Genomic DNA, 19,980 nt, shown 5'->3' on the forward strand with positions numbered 1-19,980 from the left:
CCTTTTTTTTCTTTGACCAAAGGTCCTGAACAGTAAAGCGCTGCGGAATATGGTGGCGCTATATAAATAAAGATTATTAATTACAATCTTAGGCTACTTTCACACTAGCGTTCGAGCGGATCCGTTCTGAACGGATCCACTCATATTAATGCAGACGGTGGCTCCGTTCAGAACGGATCCGTCTGCATTATAACTTAGAAAAATTTCTAAGTGTGAAAGTAGCCTGAGCGGATCCGTTCAGACTTTACATTGAAAGTCAATGGGGGACGGATCCGCTTGAAGATTGAGCCATATGGTGTCATCTTCAAGCGGATCCATCCCCATTGACTTCCATTATAAGTCGGAACGGATCCGCTCGCCTCCGCACGGCCAGGCGGACACCCGAACGCTGCTTGCAGCGTTCAGGTGTCCGCTCACTGAGCGGAGGCTGAGCGCTGGCAGACGGATGCATTCTCAGTGGATCCGCCTCCACTGAGAATGCATTAGGGCCAGACGGCTGCGTTCAGGGCCGCTTGTGAGCCCCTTCAAAAGGAGCTCACGAGCGGACACCTGAACGCAGGTGTGAAAGTAGCCTTACACATATACTATATGTATGGATGTATGTATTGGTTTTGGATATTTTTACAGCACATAACACTGCATGTGCGTTCAGCATCCAATGTCATGTCATTGTGTTCACGACTGGTTCGGTTCAGGAATATCATTTATGAAAAATGTATATCTGGCTTCTCTAAAGGATGACAGCTAAATTTGATTGGCCGTACATTGTTCAGTATACCCATAGACTAGCTTTCAATATAGTCACATTATAGTATATGGTAACAGATTCTTTTATACACATGTGTGTCACACAAGGAGTGTTACACAGTACAATAGGTATTAGTATTGTGCCATGTCTCCATTCAATCACCCTTACTTACCACGGTTGGCCATTGTGTATACACATTTCTTCTCTCTAGTAATGCGACCTGGCCGTCCTTGAGCCCAATTTACAAAATTGAGCACAGACCTGTCTGACCATCTGAAAAAAAAAAATAGAAACAAGATTATAAAAACGTAAAAGGCCAGTTCATGATCTGATGAAGACTGCAACATTCAGACCCCTGTCTGCTGTTCCACTGGATCACCACCGACACCCTTAGCATAACATTACCACACTGCAGCGTACAATGAAAACTTAAAGACTATGGAGCCATCTACTCATTTTGGGCTAATAAATCAGTGGCATACTTTAAATAGAGGCAGACCATGCATCTGCTATGGGGGCTAGGGGGCTGGGACCAGCATTGAAATCCTTTTGTTCCCAAAGCGGAAACATTGCATTTTCTTTCAGCCACCACTAGGGGGAGCTCAGCACAAAGAGATGATTACAGCTTCCATAGCAGACAATGGAAACTGTATAAACTCTACACATGAAAAAAATATTTACCTAAATCTTGCATCGTTTTCATAAGTGTGTAGTCCAATCCACCAGTGCTGGTCCTGTCCCCGAGAGAACTTTTAAAAAACAAGACAGAGAAATGAGAATAAAATCCGCACATGTCAATAGAAAACAGAACAGTACACATTAAATGCATAAAGGCATACATAAATCATACCTCAGTCATAGATGTAGTCCGATCAGCTGTTTCGGGCAATTGTCAGTGCTGGAACCTTTACAGTGGATGGAAGGCTCTGTCCACTGTGTAGTTTCCAGCGCTAACCTATTGCAGTTCAGCTCCCATTCGGCTAAGCTGCAGTACCCCGACACAGCTAATACACGGTGGGTGGAACCTTCTGGTCCTTGCTCTGTCTACTGTATCATTTATGGCACTAGTGATTGGCCTATACAGATGAACAGTGGGGGTGCCGGGTGCTAGTCCAATCTAATATTGATGACCTATCCTGAATCCCTGAAAAAACTATTTAAAGGGGCTCTCCAGCTCTATAATAGCTGCCTGTCCTAGCATATGAGCAGGACTGGTTGCCACGACTTGCAAAGCTGCCTAGGGGGCTGAGCGTTGAGGCCTCACTACACTGTCTACAAAATGCCATCATGACTGAGCAGCCTTACAGGACAACCCATCAATAGGTAGTATATAAAAGTGCCAGAATGTAGTGAGGCTCTGTCTTCCTGGTCAGCTTCGCAAATAGAGGCAACCAGTCCTGCTCACATTCTAGAAGTTGCTGGAGAACCCTATTTATGCCTGTAGCCACTATTAGGGAGAGCTAACATGGTCACTGCATAACATTTGTACACTGTAACTTAACTCAATAATGAAATAGTATTCAGCAAGTTCCCTCTTGTGGTGGTTTCAGGTAACAACATTTTATATTTACAGTTTATGTCTTATTTAAAGGATTTGTAAATCTATCAGAAAACTGAGCCACCACTAGAAAGACATATAAAGAACATGTCCAGAACTGCCACCGTAGAAGCTGCTACAAAGCCCGCAGTGGCAGGGTGGTCCAGAGATGTGGGGGCACCAAAGAAGAACGTCTACTGTGTGGGAGGACTATGAGGGCATAACTACTGTGTGGGGGCACTATGGGGGCATAACTACTGTTTGGGGGCACTAAGGCAACATAATTACTGTGAAGAGGCACTATGGAGCCATACATCACACGAAAGGGGCACTAAGGCGGCATAACTATTGTGTGGGGACAGTAAGGGGGCATAACTACAGTGTGTTGGGTTTGTATGGTGAATGTGGGCAGTCCGGACAGTCCCAAGAGGGCAAAAATAAAATTAACAGTGAATTACAGCATTCTGCTATCTCTGAAACTCCCATAGAAATGAATAGAGAGGCTGAGTGCATGCCCAAATGGCCACACTGTTTAGGGGGGCTCTACTGGGTACGGGGCCCTCGTTCTCGTGATTGGTGGGGGGTCCCAGCTGTCCTGATCTCACAGTTATCCGTCATCCTGTGGTCAGGGGATAACTTTAGGTAATCAGAATACCCCATTTAATGATAAGACCTGAATGTGCAACGATAAAAAAAAATTACTTAATGTGAACGTGCTTATGCCCTGGGTGGGCCCTCAAATTCAGAACAACGCTGCCTGCACCTATCTAGGAACATAGAAGATCTCCTGGATAAAGTCACAAACTCCTTTACTAATCCTGATAAGGTAAGGACGCGCCGTGTGCAAATCAGGAACGGCTTGTGTTGTTCACTCGAAACCTGTTAGTGGCTTCCCTGTTTTCCACACTGTGGGGGAGGTTTATCAAACTGGTGTAAAGTAGAACTGGCTTAGTTGCCCAGATTTCACCTTTCATTTTTCACAGCCCCTTTGGAAGATGAAAGGTGGAATCTGATTGGTTGCTATGGGCAAGTTTTACTTTACACCAGTTTGATACATTTCTCGCTGTGTGTCCTTCCTCCTTAACTTTGGACTTTCTGAAGTATCAGTAAAGGAGTTTGTGAGTTTATCCAGGAGCTGGAACTTCTCTTTGCTGCTTATTTGGTTTCCACACCATTTCCGTGCTCTGGTTTACCCACTGGAGTTGGCCGTGACGTGTTTGTTATGTAGGAACATAGATTTAAGTAGTAACATTAAAGTACAAATCATTTGAACCCAGTTCTAGGTCATTATATTTTCTGTACCTTTTGTAGATTTTGCCCCAGGAAATCGAGATCTCCCTGACTGTGAACAGACACCAACTCAGCCTTAAACCACGTGCAAATCCGCTGAGCCTGCAGCCATGTGGAGCGATGCTCGAAAAACTTATACTCTGCACTTTCAAATTTGACCCACTCTGTGTTTCCTGATGGGAAGACATTGCAAAAAGTTCTGTTATACCAGCAACTACGGAAGAAATGCGAAGTAGAGCACAAAGAGAAATAAAAATAATATATGGGAAAAAGAATAAGAAAGGAAGCAAAGCTCACCTTTGGGAACATCTGGCTCTTTAATACCTGTTCCTAGAAAAAAAAGAGGTAGCAGAAATTAAAAAATGATATTAAAAGGGATAATAGCCATTAGCCACCTTGTGATTTAAAGATTGATATATTGATGACCTATCCTCAGGGTAGGTCATCAATATCTGATCAGTGGTGGTCAGACTCCCAGCACCCCCGCTGATTAGCTGTGGCACCCCGGTGAGCACTGAGGCCTCTTCCTAGGCCAATGACATAACGTTCATCAGTTACATGGCCTATGTGTAGCTCAGTCCTATTTAACCTTGCAGCTGTCCGGGTATACTGGGAGTTGTAATTCTGCAACACCTGGAGAGTTATAGTTTGAAAAATCATGGTGTAAGTCATGTTGCACTTTGTTAAAGGGATTCTGTCACCAGGTTTGGGGCTATAGAGCTGCGGACATGCACGGCTAGATCGCCGCTAGCATGTCCGCAATATACCTGTCCTATAGGGCTGTGTGGTTTTAATTTCTTTAAAAAATAATTTTATAGATATGTAAATGAGTGTTGAATGTGTCCAAGGGGCTATACTAACCTTACTTGTGCCCAGCACCGCCTATGTCTCCTCCTTTCATAAACGATAGATAGCCGTAATCTCGCGATGCGCGAGCTCGCGCATGCGCAGTGCCAGTAGTGTTTCTTCCCTGTGCTGGCATCAGCCTCAGGGAAAGAACTGCGCATGCGCGAGCTCGCGCATCGTGAGATTACGGCTATCTATCGTTGATGAAAGGAGGAGACATAGGTGGTGCTGGGCTCCTTCACAGGCGGGCGTGGCTGGGCACGGCTGGACACAAGTAAGATTCGTACAGCCCCTTGGACACATTCAACACTCATTTACATATCTATAAAATCCTTTTTTAAAGAAAATAAAACCACACAGCCCTATAGGACACATATATTGCGGACATGCTAGCGGCGATCTAGCCGTGCATGTCCGCAGCTCTATAGTCCCAAACCTGGTGACAGAATCCCTTTAACTGCAATGCTAGACTGCATTGGTTAAAGGGGTTGTACAGGATTAGAAAAATGTCATTACTTTCTTCCAGGATCAGCACCACACCTTTTCATGGGTTGTGTCTGATATTGCAGATCATCTCCACTCATCACTCATAATCTGGAGGCAGGTATAACACTGTTCTTTTAAGAATGCAGCCATGGTTTTGTAATCCTGCTACTTTTGTTTAATAGCCAAAGATGAGATGTGTTACATGCATTCATAAGTGAATAGGCTTTCAGGGAAATGTTTCTAATAACTCTTACAATAATAATAACAACAACATAATACATTATCTTCTAATAAACATAAAACATATGTAAGTGATTCATTCATAAAATAGTACCTTTAGGAAGCTTGCAAATCCAGTCTGTCTGAGACTCACATTCAAGAGCCACCCACTGCAGGGTTGAAAGGTCTAACACTGCGCATCTCCTGATGTCATCATTTTCCTGATTGCTGCGGTCAAAGTTATGGTACGCATACTAAAAGGAAAAACAAACTAGATGACAAGAGTTCTTGTAATATTTGCTGCCTACTTAGTAAACCAGTTTATAGACTAGAACAACATTCAGGAGAAAGTATCATATCATCCACATGTAGTCCCAACAAGTTAGGCTCAACATGTTCTCTCTCTCTAGTGCAGGGGTGCTCAACCTGTGGCCCTCCAGCTGTTGTAAAACTACAACTCCCACGATGCCCTTCTGTAGGATGATAGCTGTAGGCTGCCAGGGAATGATGAGAGTTGTAGTTTTGCAACAGCTGGAGGGCCGCAGGTTGAGCATGCCTGCTCTAGTGTGTAGCTCACTAATAATTTTGCTACCTTGTATTAAACAGATAGCACAGGTTCAGTTAAATAATGAAAAAATTAATACAGTTCTATGTTTTGTTTCATTTACCCTCTACTTTTCAGATCTCTAATACTGTACAATGACTGAAGTATATATACACTCAAAAGCATTTTTATCTTTTTAAATCAGGGGTGGGGAACCTCCGGCCCACGGGATCATTTCATGTGGAAGCTGTCATTAGCATGTGGGAGGCACAGGAAGGTGAGAACTGCACTGGCTGTGCTCACCTTCCCTGGCCTTCTTCCAGCCCCGCACTGCATCCTGATACATACACCTTTAGGATATAGTGCACGTAGATGCGCACTATGACCTGACGCTGTGCGCTACCAGGTCACAGTACAGCACGGCGGGAAGAGGACCAGGGAGGGAAAGTGAATCTTCCAGGAGGCAGCGCCGTCCAGAGATGGAGAAGTTTATTTATTTATTTTAAATGTCTGATTTGAGGTCTGATTGGGGCTGATCTAAGGCTAATGGAGGGTGGAAAAGGGTCTGATGGGGGTCTGATCTGAGACTGCGGAGGTCTGATCTGAGGGTGGGGGGCTGATCTGAGGCTGGGGGCCTGTTAGGGGTCTGATCTAAGGTTGGGGAGGGTCTGATGAGGGTCTGATCTGAGGCTGGGGGCCGGATCTAATGCTAGGGAGGGTCTGAGGAGGGTCTGAGCTTAAGCTGGGGGTTTTTATGGGGGTCTGATCTAAGGCTGGGCTGGGGAGGGACTGATGAGGGTCTGATCTGAGGCTGGGGGTCTGATCTGGGTCTGGTCTGAGGCTGGGGTCTGAACTGAGGCTGGGGGTCTGATCTGAAGCTATAGAGGGTCTGATTGGGGTCTAACCTGAGGCTGGGAGGTCTGATGGGGGTGTGATCTGAGGCTGATGTAGGCTGGGGGTTTCATAGGAGGCTGATTTGAAGATAATGGAGGTGAGGGGGGGGGGGGGGAGATCTGAGGCTGAGAAAGGGACAAAGGCAGGGACAGTTGTGAAGAAAGACAAAGAATACAATCAGGGGGCACACCAAACAAATAGAAGCCTTATAGTGCAAAACGCGGTATTAGTATGAAACAAAAAAAATAATAGAAAAAGCAAAACCGCAAAAACACAAAGCAAAGGTTAAAAACATTGTATACAATTGCAAGCATCTGTCAGAACAAAGTAATACGTCCAATACACATACCTATGATTACCAAGTCCTAAATGTGGACAAATGTAAGCCGCCAAAAGATATAGGCCGGCATGGTGCATAGGTACAACAACACCCCACGCATATCTCTGGGTCAACCAGCTTCCTCAGAAGGAATGGCCCACGAATGATGTTACAAATATCCAAATGGCCCTCGGCAACAAAAAGGTTCCCCACCCCTGTTCTAAATTAATCTAAATGAAAGCTCAAGCAACTTTCTAAAGTTTGCAACAGTTTTGTATCTATACCTTCTAAGGAGACTGTTGTGTCTCCATGGTAACAGACTACACACCAACCCTGTGTAGTCTAACCTTGCTGCCATCCTTACCATCTGTCCAATACATCTTGCTAACATCAATTTTATAGTTTAGCAAGAAGTAGGAGACATTTGGAACCGAATATGACTGCAATATCATACATATGCATCTGCATAGGAGCTGAAGATTTTGAATCAAGCTACTTTCATTTTAGATTTACTGTATTGTAGCATTGAATATAGCCTTTAACATTCCTCTTACATGAGCTGTTCATTCTTAAGTAATTCTTCAGCTTTAATTAAAGCTTAAACAAAAATCATTGGTAAATCAGATCAAAGATAAAAAAAGAAGATGACAAAATAGCACACACAAACATCCTTATAGTCACTTACCCCTTGTCCATCACTCCAGACCCAACTTTGGTCACCACTGGGATCTCCTCGGCTAAGGCCAATCCAAAACCAGTGTTGTTCATGGACTTCAGAATCTGATTCCCTGAGAGAAAGCAGATCGTAACATCTATAATAACGATCTATAAAATGCCACAGTGTGGACAGTAAAATGAAAGTGGTTGTCATTGTCCAAAATGGACAGCATTGTCTTTTAAGACAGTGATTAGTGGACATTGCCAGGAGTAGTCCATGAATAATTTTATGATTGCGTTATGACCTGATTTGTAACATATCCTAATAGATCCCATGGACTTAGCACGAACAGGCCAGGTTTCTGTTTGTTTTTATGGACAGAATAGACTTGTATGCTATTCTGTTCAAAAAGCTAAAAAAAAACTTACTGAAAATGTGAATGATGCCCCATATGACCATGGTGCCGTTGTGTACGTGTTGCAGACTGCAAACTGCGGGTCTGCAAAACATGGGCACCGGCTGTTTGAACTCCACATTACAATGTGGACCCACTGACTTGAATGGGTCCACGATCCGTAAGATGTGGCGAAATATAGGACATATTCTATCTCTTGCGGCGTGAAGGTCTTCCATGTGTTTCCGTGTCCAAGCCTCAACACAGCAAAAGATAGAACACGTCATATTTTTAGCAGCATCTTGCAGATTGCCGAATCGTTGAAGTCAATGGGTCGACACCATGGTGCAGGGTTTGCAGTCTGCAATATGGGTACAGTGGCACTACAGTCGTGTGAATGGGGCCTAAAAGTGTGAACAGAGACTTACCGTATTGTTCTCTCTATAGGAGAGAAAAGTGAGGGAAAAATGTCAATGCGTTTGTGCATTATGAGAGCGCTTATTAGTACAGTAGGATAGGGAAGTGGTGAGGGTAGCGCTGGTATTACTTATCACTCCCTGGTCTTCTCCGGGCACTGCACCATGCTGTGTACTGACAGCATACAGCATCTGGACATAGTGCGCAGAAGCAGCAGGAAGAGCGCAGGTGGCAGCACCGTCCAGATCAGAAGAAGTACGTTTTATTTATTTTGTTTTCTGATCTGAGGTCTGGCGAAGATTGGAGGTCCGATTTGGGAGTCAGATTAAAGGTCTAATTTGGGGGGTCTGATGTCTATAAAGATTAGGGTCTAATCTGAGGTCTGATGAGATTGTGGGTCTGATCTAAGGTCTGATGAAGATTGGGGGTCTGAGTTGAGGTCTGTTAAAAATTGGGGGCTTGATGAAGATTGAGGGTCTGATCTGAGGAATATGAGTACATGAAAAACAGTCAAAAGAAGAGTAAATTATGCAATACAGTGGATGCCATTAGTTGCAGCAGCTCCTCTGCCTTTCTTTGCTGAGGGAGAATGCTGAGGAGGGGTCCTCCTCTGTCATATCCATACACTCTAACAGGGCATGCAATACAGGGATGGTACAGTTCAGAGACTCCCTGTATTTTTCATTGGCACAAACTAGCAGCTAATGTATATTGCATGTAGGGTAATGGCAGTCTGAAACCGTACAATGCAGACAAAGGGGTGGCTGGCCGGACTCAGTATTTGCACACATTCTGTAGACAACCACTGGAAAGGCGTGAACCAACTCCCCCCCCCCCCCCCCCCCCCAAAAAAAGCTCTACATTTCTAAGTTTGGGCAAATAGGAGAAAATACAGAATAGTTAACACCTACCCAAAGATTTTGTTCAGTAGATGGGCAACATAATGCTCCTCTTCAACACTGGAGATACTAAGCAACTGAGCCCCAATTTCCCGACAAGATAGCTGAGCTGATCTCCAAGTCTTTTTATCCCTCAGATTCTCTGAATGAAAGACCTAGATGGGAAAAAGAGGGTCTGTCATTAGTAACTGAAATGGGATATTTGTGAATTAGCCTAAAAAGTCATAGGAGGTAATTTATGAAGCCCTGCATTCTCCCTGCATCCTATCAAGACAGTATTATACATGGCACAACGTGGAAGGGTGACAGGGGCAGATGGCAGTAGGGCTTGATGGGCATTTTGTAGTAGGGTCACTGAAGGATCCCCTGGTAGGATAATCCGACCCTGTACTTGTACTCACAATTATTCGAATCCAGTTATTTAAGCAGTTCAAGTATCATTCCATTTTGCGAGAGCCTTCATTCTGTCTCACCTTATAGCAATGCCTTAGATTGGGTGCAGAGCTCCAGTCATCAGGACAACTTCCATTAACGCTAGGTGTGGGCCGGGCTGCAGGTAACAGAGGGACCATTGGGAGAAGAGTCTGCATACAGATGTACTTTGATCTGAATGAATTGCAGTCCTTTACCTCCCACAAACCAAGAGACCTTCCAGTAGCCAACACAACACATCCCCCTTTATCGTAACCTAATTGAAGAAGAACATATTATTAAGATGAAGTCTGTATAGCATTACAAAAACAACGTAATGGTGGCAGCAGCAGAGGGACTACTAGCTGTGCTAACCATTACCAGTGATCCACTGGGATTTGGGCATCAATAGGATTTCTCATGATGTTGTTACCTACCGGGTTCATTTCTGTTCCAGTGAGTGTAAATCACTTCTTCCCCACCATACCAGCGAAAAATTCCAGTGCGATTCATATCCTGAAGCGCTGTCCAGTAATATTTCCCATCAGACTCATATAGAAGACTATTAACAAAAGCCTGGTCAAACCTATGGAAGGAGAAAGAAGGATTTAAGACATAATAAACATACTATATGCATACAAATACATCAAGCAAAACGTTTAGTGTTATGAATCATATAACTTTATCACATGAGGCCCACCTGTTCTGGATAACGACCACTCTAGAGGCACGATCAGAACAAGATTTAATAGCTTCATTGTATGTCAATTCCTCATCGCTGAGCCAGTAACAAGATGGACTGTGCCAGCTCCAGCCCTGAAGAAGGAGAAGTGCATGGTGTAAATGACAAAGCTCACTACCCCGAATATGCAAATGCTTTTTCCGTAAACTACAGTATTTTTCTTTGATACCACGTCAAGCCTGCAGAAGGTGCACAATCTCAGATCTACTGTTGTATTCACCACTACTGTATCACCTCCAAAATCAGTTTTAATATAAGCATACCGCTATGTAGGGTAGGTGCCCCATAGTGTCGGGCATGGTTCCCTTTTTTCTCAGGTTGCCATCTTCTTAGACAGGATTCTGTCACCGTATGTACAGAGGGCCAAGTCATATATAAGGGATACCACACATTTCCTTAATGAAGTAAGCAGAATACATCTTCCAGCACATGTAATTTTGGCATCTTTTGATGTAGTTAGTTTGTATACATCGATCTCACATGTCAGGGGCATTGATGCGGTAAGGGGATGTCTAATTGATTCATCTTACTCCATACAATGTAGGGAGTTTTTGATCACACTCCTACAGATTGTGCTCACGTGTAATTATTTTATATTACAGGATGAATATCTTATTCAATTACACGGGACCGCAATGGGTTCAAATGTAGCGCCAAATTATGCTAACATTTTTATGACACACTTGTAGGAGAGATACGTCTATGTTAGCCACCACTTCAGACTAGTTCTGGGGTGAGGGCGGTACATAGACGATATCTTCCTCCTATGGACCGGCACTATGGGGGAACTAAACCAGTTTGGTGACTTCCTCAATAGTATTGACCCAGACGTTTACACTTGTTGCCTCAGAGACGGACATCCAGTTTTTGGATGTGACAGTGAGCAGATCAGGTGATCACTTGTATACTGATCTATACACTAAGGTAACTGATAAAGATACTTTGCTCAGGTATGACAGTTGTGTTGTCACCCCAGGAGTATGGTCAGGTCATTGCCATATAGTTAGTTGCTTAGAGTTAAGAGGATAGTACAAGGGGGAGAAGATGTTGTGGTTAGACTGACAGAGATGGGAACCAAATTTATCAGGAGAGGCTATCCCAGAAAACTTATACAACAACATATAGCGAGGGCCCTATTGCAATCCAGGAAGTCCTTACTGGACAAAGAGGTAACAAAGGTAGATGATGTTAAATGCATTCCCTTTGTTACACGGTTTCACCGTTCAGTGATAGGATCAGTGGTATTCTGAAGAGACACTGGCCCATTTTGGGCAGCAATTTTAAACATATTCCTGAGCTGGTCAATCCTCCTTTGATGTCTTATAGGCGCACATGTAACATTAAGGATCAGTTGGTGCGGGCAGACATTGGCACAAATAAGGTCTCGTTTAGTACTTATTGTGGTGCATCAAGGAAGGGCTGCTTTCCTTGCCATGGATGTGTGATTTGCCCATTTATGTTGAGGGGTGCTACAAACCGGATTCCCAAAAAGTTGGGACACTAAAATTGTGAATAAAAACTGAATGCAATGATGTGGAGATGGCAAATGTCAATATTTTATTTGTAATAGAACGTAGATGACAGATCAAACGTTTAATCCGATTAAATGTATCATTTTAAAGGAAAAATACGTTGATTCAAATTTTCACGGTGTCAACAAATCCCCCAAAAGTTGGGACAAGTAGCAATAAGAGGCTGGAAAAAGTAAATTTGAGCATAACGAAGAGCTGGAAGACCAATTAACACTAATTAGGTCAATTGGCAACATGATTGGGTATAAAAAGAGCTTCTCAGAGTGGCAGTGTCTCTCAGAAGCCAAGATGGGTAGAGGATCACCAATTCCCACAATGTTGCGCAGAAAGATAGTGGAGCAATATCAGAAAGGTCTTACCCAGCGAAAAATTGCAAAGACTTTGCATCTATCATCATCAACTGTGCATAACATCATCCGAAGATTCAGAGAATCTGGAACAATCTCTGTGCGTAAGGGTCAAGGCCGTAAAACCATATTGGATGCCCGTGATCTCCGGGCCCTTAAACGACACTGCACCACAAACAGGAATGCTACTGTAAAGGAAATCACAGAATGGGCTCAGGAATACTTCCAGAAACCATTGTCAGTGAACACAATCCACCGTGCCATCCGCCGTTGCCAGCTGAAACTCTACAGTGCAAAGAAGAAGCCATTTCTAAGCAAGATCCACAAGCTCAGGCGTTTTCACTGGGCCAGGGATCATTTAAAATTGAGTGTGGCAAAATGGAAGACTGTTCTGTGGTCAGACGAGTCACGATTCAAAGTTCTTTTTGGAAATCTGGGACGCCATGTCATCCGGACCAAAGAGGACAAGGACAACCCAAGTTGTTATCAATGCTCAGTTCAGAAGCCTGCATCTCTGATGGTATGGGGTTGCATGAGTGCGTGTGGCATGGGCAGCTTGCATGTCTGGAAAGGCACCATCAATGTAGAAAAATATATTCAGGTTCTAGAACAACATATGCTCCCATCCAGACGTCATCTCTTTCAGGGAAGACCCTGCATTTTTCCACAAGATAATGCCAGACCACATTCTGCATCAATCACAACATCATGGCTGCGTAGGAGAAGGGTCAGGTACTGAAATGGCCAGTCTGCAGTCCAGATCTTTCACCTATAGAGAACATTTGGCGCATCATAAAGAGGAAGGTGCAACAAAGAAGGCCCAAGACGATTGAACAGTTAGAGGCCTGTATTAGACAAGAATGGGAGAGCATTCCTATTTCTAAACTTGAGAAACTGGTCTCCTCGGTCCCCAGACGTCTGTTGAGTGTTGTAAGAAGAAGGGGAGATGCCACACAGTGGTGAAAATGGCCTTGTCCCAACTTTTTGGGGATTTGTTGACACCATGAAATTCTGATTCAACATATTTTTCCCTTAAAATGGTACATTTTCTCAGTTTAAACTTTTGTTCCGTGATTTATGTTCTATTCTGAATAAAATATTATAAGTTGGCACCTCCACATCATTGCATTCAGTTTTTATTCACGATTTGTATAGTGTCCCAACTTTTTGGGAATCTGGTTTGTACTTTTTCACATCCACTGACAGGAGACGAATATGTGATCAAACATTATCTGACTTGTGACTCCTCGTATGTTGTGTATTTATTGGAATGCCCATGTCATCTTTTCTATGTGGGTGAAACCACATGGGATGTTAAAACAAGATTGAATCAGCACAGATACACCATTAGGAAAAAGAAATTGGATCTACCAGTGTTAAAGCACTTCACGGAAGCAAAACATACTGAGAGGGACTTACGTTTCAGGATCATTGACCAGGTTGCAATGCCACGCCGGGGTGGTGACTGGTCAATGATGCTAAAGCAACGTGAACTTTACTGGATTTACCAGTTACAGACCTTAAAACCCAACGGGTTGAATGTTGAGTTTAGGGTGGTATGATCATAGACATGTGGGGTCCCTGCCTTATATCTGAATGTGTATGTCAAGATTGGTGATCTTAATTTACTGTTTTTCTTTTTATTTCAGGATATCTGGATGGAAGTTGTTGTCTTGAGCATGAGGACATCGCCCAACATAAAGCCTCCATGTGAATATGACCCACAAAAAAGGCCTTTTAACCTGTTTCTCCTTTGCTCTAGTTTTCTATTAAAAGGGTGCAATTTACCAGAGAATTGGGGGATTTGACACTGATATATTTACCATTGTGTGGTATGGCATGGATACGTGAACTTTGTTGGGGAGTTGTGTATTGGTTGTTGAATGAGGGAGCAGGGGAGAGGTGACGTTGAAGCCCCCCTCTCCTCTGTTCCGCACGGAGGCTCACATCCTTGATTGGGTTGTACGCACCGATGTGGAGCATTTCCGACCTTGCACCACCCCCTTATTCCGTGCAACATCAGTGATGTAGTGGCTGGGGACAAGGTCAATGGATTGCCTCTGATCCCCGACCACGATGGGATTTGCACTTAAGTTCATGCTTAGTGCTGATCCCGTAACAGACATCCTTCGATCCAGTGTATTTTTTCCTTGCCCCACATGATAATGGTTACCATGGTTACTTGATGATAACAATGTGAGATCCCTCTGCTGGACATGCGCAGTTGTTGTATACCACATAAGCTGATATATTCAGTACGGACGGACAAGGTTATATGGGGCGCATGCGCGGGACGTGGGGTTCTCTCACGTTCCTAGGACATATGCCGCTGCATGCGCAGTACTCAATATGGGACGCATGCACGGGACGTGAGGAAATCTCGTGTTCCTAGGATATATGCCGGCACAGGCGCAGTATCCAATATGAGACGCTGAGGTTACGATACACATGTGAGGATTCATGACGTGGCTTTGTCCTATTTTATTGATATATGATTAAGCACAGATGCACTTTACAGTCATGTGAAAAAATTAGGACACCCTTTGAAAGCATGTGGTTTTTTGTAACATTTTTAATAAAAGGTTATTTCATCTCCGTTTCAACAATACAGAGAGATTAAAGTAATCCAACTAAACAAAGAAAACTGAAGAAAAGTCTTTTCAAGATCTTCTGTAAATGTCATTCTACAAAAATGCCTATTCTAACTGAGGAAAAAGATAGGACACCCTCACATGTATTCCCTCTTAAATTGGCTCAGATCTCACACAGGTATATCACACCAGGTGCACATAATTAGTAGATCGTTACTCTGCATGTTGAATGAGGCTTGCCCTATTTAAACCTCAGACATTTAGTTTGGTGTGCTCCTGACTGTTGAAGTGAGAGTGAGCACCATGGTGAGAGCAAAAGAGCTGTCAGAGGACTTCAGAAAAAAGATTGTAGCAGCCTATGAGTCTGGGAAGGGATTTAAAAAGATCTCAAAAGATTTTGAAATCAGCCATTCCACTGTCCGGAAGATAGTCTACAAGTGGAGGGCTTTCAAAACAACTGCCAACATGCCCAGGACTGGTCGCCCCAGCAAGTTCACCCCAAGAGCAGACCGCAAGATGCTAAAAGCGGTCTCCAAAAACCCTAAAGTGTCATCTCGAGAACTACAGCAGGCTCTGGCTACTGTTGATGTAGAAGTACATGCCTCTACAATCAGAAAGAGACTGTACAAGTTTAACTTGCATGGGAGGTGTGCAAGGAGGAAACCTTTGCTTTCCAAGAGAAACATCGAGGCCAGACTGACATTTGCCAGAGATAAAGTTGACAAAGACCAGGACTTCTGGAATAATGTTCTTTGGACAGATGAGTCCAAAATTGAATTATTTGGACACAACAGCAGAGGACATGTTTGGCGTAAACCAAACACAGCATTCCAAGAAAAGAACCTCATACCAACTGTGAAGCATGGAGGTGGAAGTGTCATGGTTTGGGGCTGCTTTGCTGCAGCAGGACCTGGTCAGCTCACCATCATAGAATCCACGATGAATTCTACTGTGTATCAGAAGGTGCTTGAAGAACATGTGAGACCATCAGTTAGAAAATTAAAGCTGAAGCGGAACTGGACCATGCAACATGACAATGACCCAAAACATACTAGTAAATCAACCAAAGATTGGCTGAAAAAGAAGAAATGGAGAGTCCTGGAATGGCCAAGTCAAAGTCCAGATTTGAATCCCATTGAGATGCTGTGGGGTGACTTGAAAAGGGCTGTACGTGCAAGAAACCCCTCAAACATCTCACAGCTGAAAAAGTTCTGCATTGAGGAGTGGGGTAAAATTTCCTCAGACCGATGTCGAAGACTGGTAGATGGCTACAAGAACCGTCTCACTGCAGTTATTTCAGCCAAAGGAGGTAACACTCGCTATTAGGGGCAAGGGTGTCCTATCTTTTTCCTCAGTTAGAATAGGCATTTTTGTAGAATGACATTTACAGAAGATCTTGAAAAGACTTTTCTTCAGTTTTCTTTGTTTAGTTGGATTACTTTAATCTCTCTGTATTGTTGAAACGGAGATGAAATAACCTTTTATTAAAAATGTTACAAAAAACCACATGCTTTCAAAGGGTGTCCTAATTTTTTCACATGACTGTATATATGAATTATTGGCAATTATGTATTTGACACGGAATTATGGATATGAAAGATTATTTATTGTAATCACGATGGCTTTGCAATAATGCTGTACTTTGTATATATGTAGCACTTGGAAATTATGTTTTTAATCATGTTTTTCACTGTATATTTACATTTATTCATTGATGACCAATTATGTAATACTGATGAGATCTACCTGTTTAAATATGTTGTGAGCACTATATTCACTAGCTTGACAAAGGCTCCATTGAGAGAGCTGAAATGCTGCATTGCTGTTGGGTGTAATAAAATCCACCTTTTTCACCATAAGACCGGAGTGCTGCCCTCATTTCATCGATTGTGCCCCAAAACATAGCCGCACTTTTCTCCGGTACAGTTCAGTCTTGTAATCCTTGCAGTTAGTAGAACTAGGCTCAAACGGGGCACTCATTTCAGCTAAATGTATTAAAATGGAGATAAAAGAACAGTATAAAACAATACGAAACACATAAGGGAAGTATGCTGCACTGGTAAATTACAACAGTGCAATTTACCAGTAGCGCGCACTTCTCTTATGTGTTTTGATGTTGTCTTGTACTGTACTTCTATCTGTTTTAATACGTTTTGCTGGACTGAGTGCCCTGCTTGATCCTAATTCTACTATCTGCAAGCAAAAATTCCAGGGGTCTGTTGACCGTACTGACCCAGAAGAGAGCAGCTCAGGCGCATTACCGGTTCTATTAGCTACAAGCCGTTACCAGTGTTGTGCCTCTTTTAAGCTGCCTTATACTTCTGGCACCACAGTTTTACATCTGGTTTTTACATTATGAAGGGCTGCTTCAATGTTTTTATTTTCTAGTCAGCTAATCCTGATGAATCCTTCTTTATAATTTTAGGTGTTCAGGTTGCTCCGCCATATGACCTACTCCGTACTTCCTCCTCTTGTTTGATTGACATGAGCTGGTAGCTATGAGGTCAGGTGGAGCGAATGGAGTGGCCCCATCCACAGAGCACCAAAAACCTTATTTGCATAAAAATAGAAAGAAGCTTTTCTCAGGATTAGGGGACCAGATTTTCACAAGAAATGTATGATTATGTTTTGGTTCATCTACCCTAGATGGTGGTATGCTTACTTTGCAATTGATTTTGGAGGTGACAGACTTCCTTTCAGTCTAAAAGGCATAAGCACGGTGGCTCAGAGGTTAGCACTGGTGCCTTGCAGCACTGGGGTCCTTAAGAGGACCTGTCACCACTCCTGACATGTCTGTTTTATTAGATTCATGCATCTCCCATGTAATAACAATTCTGGAACATCTATTCTTATGGCTCTATGTTGTGCCATAGATTTATTATTTCTACTAGAAGTTATAAATGAATTGCTAGCAGTCTGCAGTAAGGGTACACAGGGGTGGTAACCAGTTGGGGGTGCGTACCTTTACAGTCTGAAAATGGCAGCACTGAGTGGATAGAGTGAGTCTGTGCAGGTACACAACTCCAACTGGCTACCACTAGGGATGAGCGAATCGACTTCGGATGAAACATCCAAAGCCGATTCACAAAAAACGTTGTTCTAATACTGTGCGGAGCAGAAGCTCTGTACAGTATTAGAATGTATTGCCTCCGATGAGCCGAAGTTATTGCTTTGCAAAGTCTCGAGAGACTTCGCAAAATAATTTAATAAATTAATTTGTACTGTAAAAAAACATTTCCCGAACAATAACTTCGGCTCATCGGAGCCAATACATTCTAATACTGTACGGAGCTTGTGCTCCGTACAGTATTAGAACAAAGTTTTATGCGAATCGACTTCGGATGTTTCATCCGAAGTCGATTCGCTCATCCGTAGTTACCACCCCTGTGTACCCTTACTGCAGACTACTAGCAATTCATTCATAACTTCTAGTAGGAATAATAAAGGAATGGCACAACATAGAGACATAAGAATAGATGCTCCAGAATTGTTATTACATGGGGAATGCATGTAGCCATTAAAACAGGTATGTCTGGAGTGGTGACAGGTCCTCTTTAGTTCGAATCCGGCCAAGGACAACATCTGCATGGAGTTTGTGTGTTCTCCCCATGCTTGTGTGGGTTTCCTGCCACACTCCAAAAGACATACTGATAGGGAACATAGATTGTAATCCCCACTGGGGACAGCTTTATACTAATGGCTGTAAAGCGCTGCAGAATATACAGTAGTAGCGCTATATAAATGCGTAAAATAAGCAAGGTTTTTTATTTTATTTTAATTTGTGCTGTTGCCAGGTTCATATGTTTTAACATGATGGAATAAAGAAGATTAATTTTAGCTGAAATTGGTGCCAGTCCATTTGCCCACTGTTGACAGCAGTAAGGAATGGATACCTGGGGTGCTTGGATGTTGTTTGCTAGGCAACAGGAGATCGAGGAATATTATTTGGGAAGGGATACTTAGTCGTAAGGTGTGCTATCTATACTACTATTGAGATGGTGCAAACTGGGAATTTAAAGTGGCCTTGGAAAAATTTTTTAAGTGGAACCATGTTGTAGGCATGCCCAAATTGACATAAGATGGCTGAGTATGAGGGGTCAACTCAAGTAGGTGAGACTAGCAATAGATTAGAGGGGAAGTGTAGTGTGCTACACTTTGATATTGTGCTGTACAATATACTGCCCCAGAAGGACCAAACACCACATTGCAGTACAATATACTGCGCCACCAGAACCAAATACCATAGTGCAATAAAATATAGTGTACCAGCGAAAACAAATGCTACAATGCAGTACAATACACTGCCCCAGCAGAACTTCTCAGGACATCTTCAGATTGTTATGTACCCACCGGCGGTCTTGGAGGGTGGGGTTGCCCACTGGACATCGGCACACTGGAACTTAGATATGTTTTATGCTTATTAAGTTAAAGCTCAAGTCTATGCCAGCCCCTAGCTGACGTAGATCAAGTTTCTGGCACATGGAAGGGCCACAGATGTGCCTAATTTCTTAATAAATTAAGCAAATTTCACTCAACCACACACAAGATCAAGACTGATCAAGTGTTAATAAGTCTCCACATGTAATTTTATCTCTAATTTATGTTTCCTGTAGGAGATGCAGTGGTGAAAAGTAATGGAGGAGTGAGATGAGTCAGTACATTTCTAATGTGTTAGCTACCTAGTTAGCTGCAATGGCAGGCACTATGGGAACTACTGCAGACTTGGCACACCAGAGTGGGCATGTGGCACATGTACCACATTACCCAGCTAGGAGGAGTCCAGGAGGTGACAGATGTAGTTGCCTGTGTTTTTCGCCAAGGGGAAGAATTGGGGTGCAGCACCACATGAATGTGTCTGCTGTGCCTGCCTGAAGAGCAGCTGTGAAACTGAGGAAAGATTGGGTTCACATTAAGGAAGCTGTTGCCAGACTTGTGAAATGAAATGCCGGAACCTCTGTACATAGCAGAGAGACAGTAAGCAGTTGTGAGAGACTATAGTTGGTTGACCGGACTCAACTCCACTCAGCACCGGACTAGCCCACCAGAGTACCAGAGGTACCAGAGGTGGGCCCAGGATCTGATACTATAGTGGGCTCCAAAGGTCCA

General features: G+C 43.2%; 1 protein-coding gene across 1 annotated transcript in view; it reads right to left on the minus strand.

The window, feature by feature from the left end:
* Window positions 1-19,980, minus strand: part of MRC2 (mannose receptor C type 2) — an 82,096-nt gene that overhangs the window by 10,079 nt on the left and 52,037 nt on the right. The window contains 10 exon segments of the mRNA XM_044296874.1: window positions 921-1,021; window positions 1,430-1,497; window positions 3,588-3,748; window positions 3,873-3,905; window positions 5,242-5,380; window positions 7,569-7,671; window positions 9,264-9,406; window positions 9,725-9,939; window positions 10,100-10,248; window positions 10,363-10,478. Of these exon segments, the coding sequence (XP_044152809.1) occupies window positions 921-1,021; window positions 1,430-1,497; window positions 3,588-3,748; window positions 3,873-3,905; window positions 5,242-5,380; window positions 7,569-7,671; window positions 9,264-9,406; window positions 9,725-9,939; window positions 10,100-10,248; window positions 10,363-10,478 (1,228 nt within the window).

Source organism: Bufo gargarizans, chromosome 6 (genome assembly GCF_014858855.1).
Source record: "Bufo gargarizans isolate SCDJY-AF-19 chromosome 6, ASM1485885v1, whole genome shotgun sequence".
NCBI lineage: Eukaryota > Metazoa > Chordata > Amphibia > Anura > Bufonidae > Bufo > Bufo gargarizans.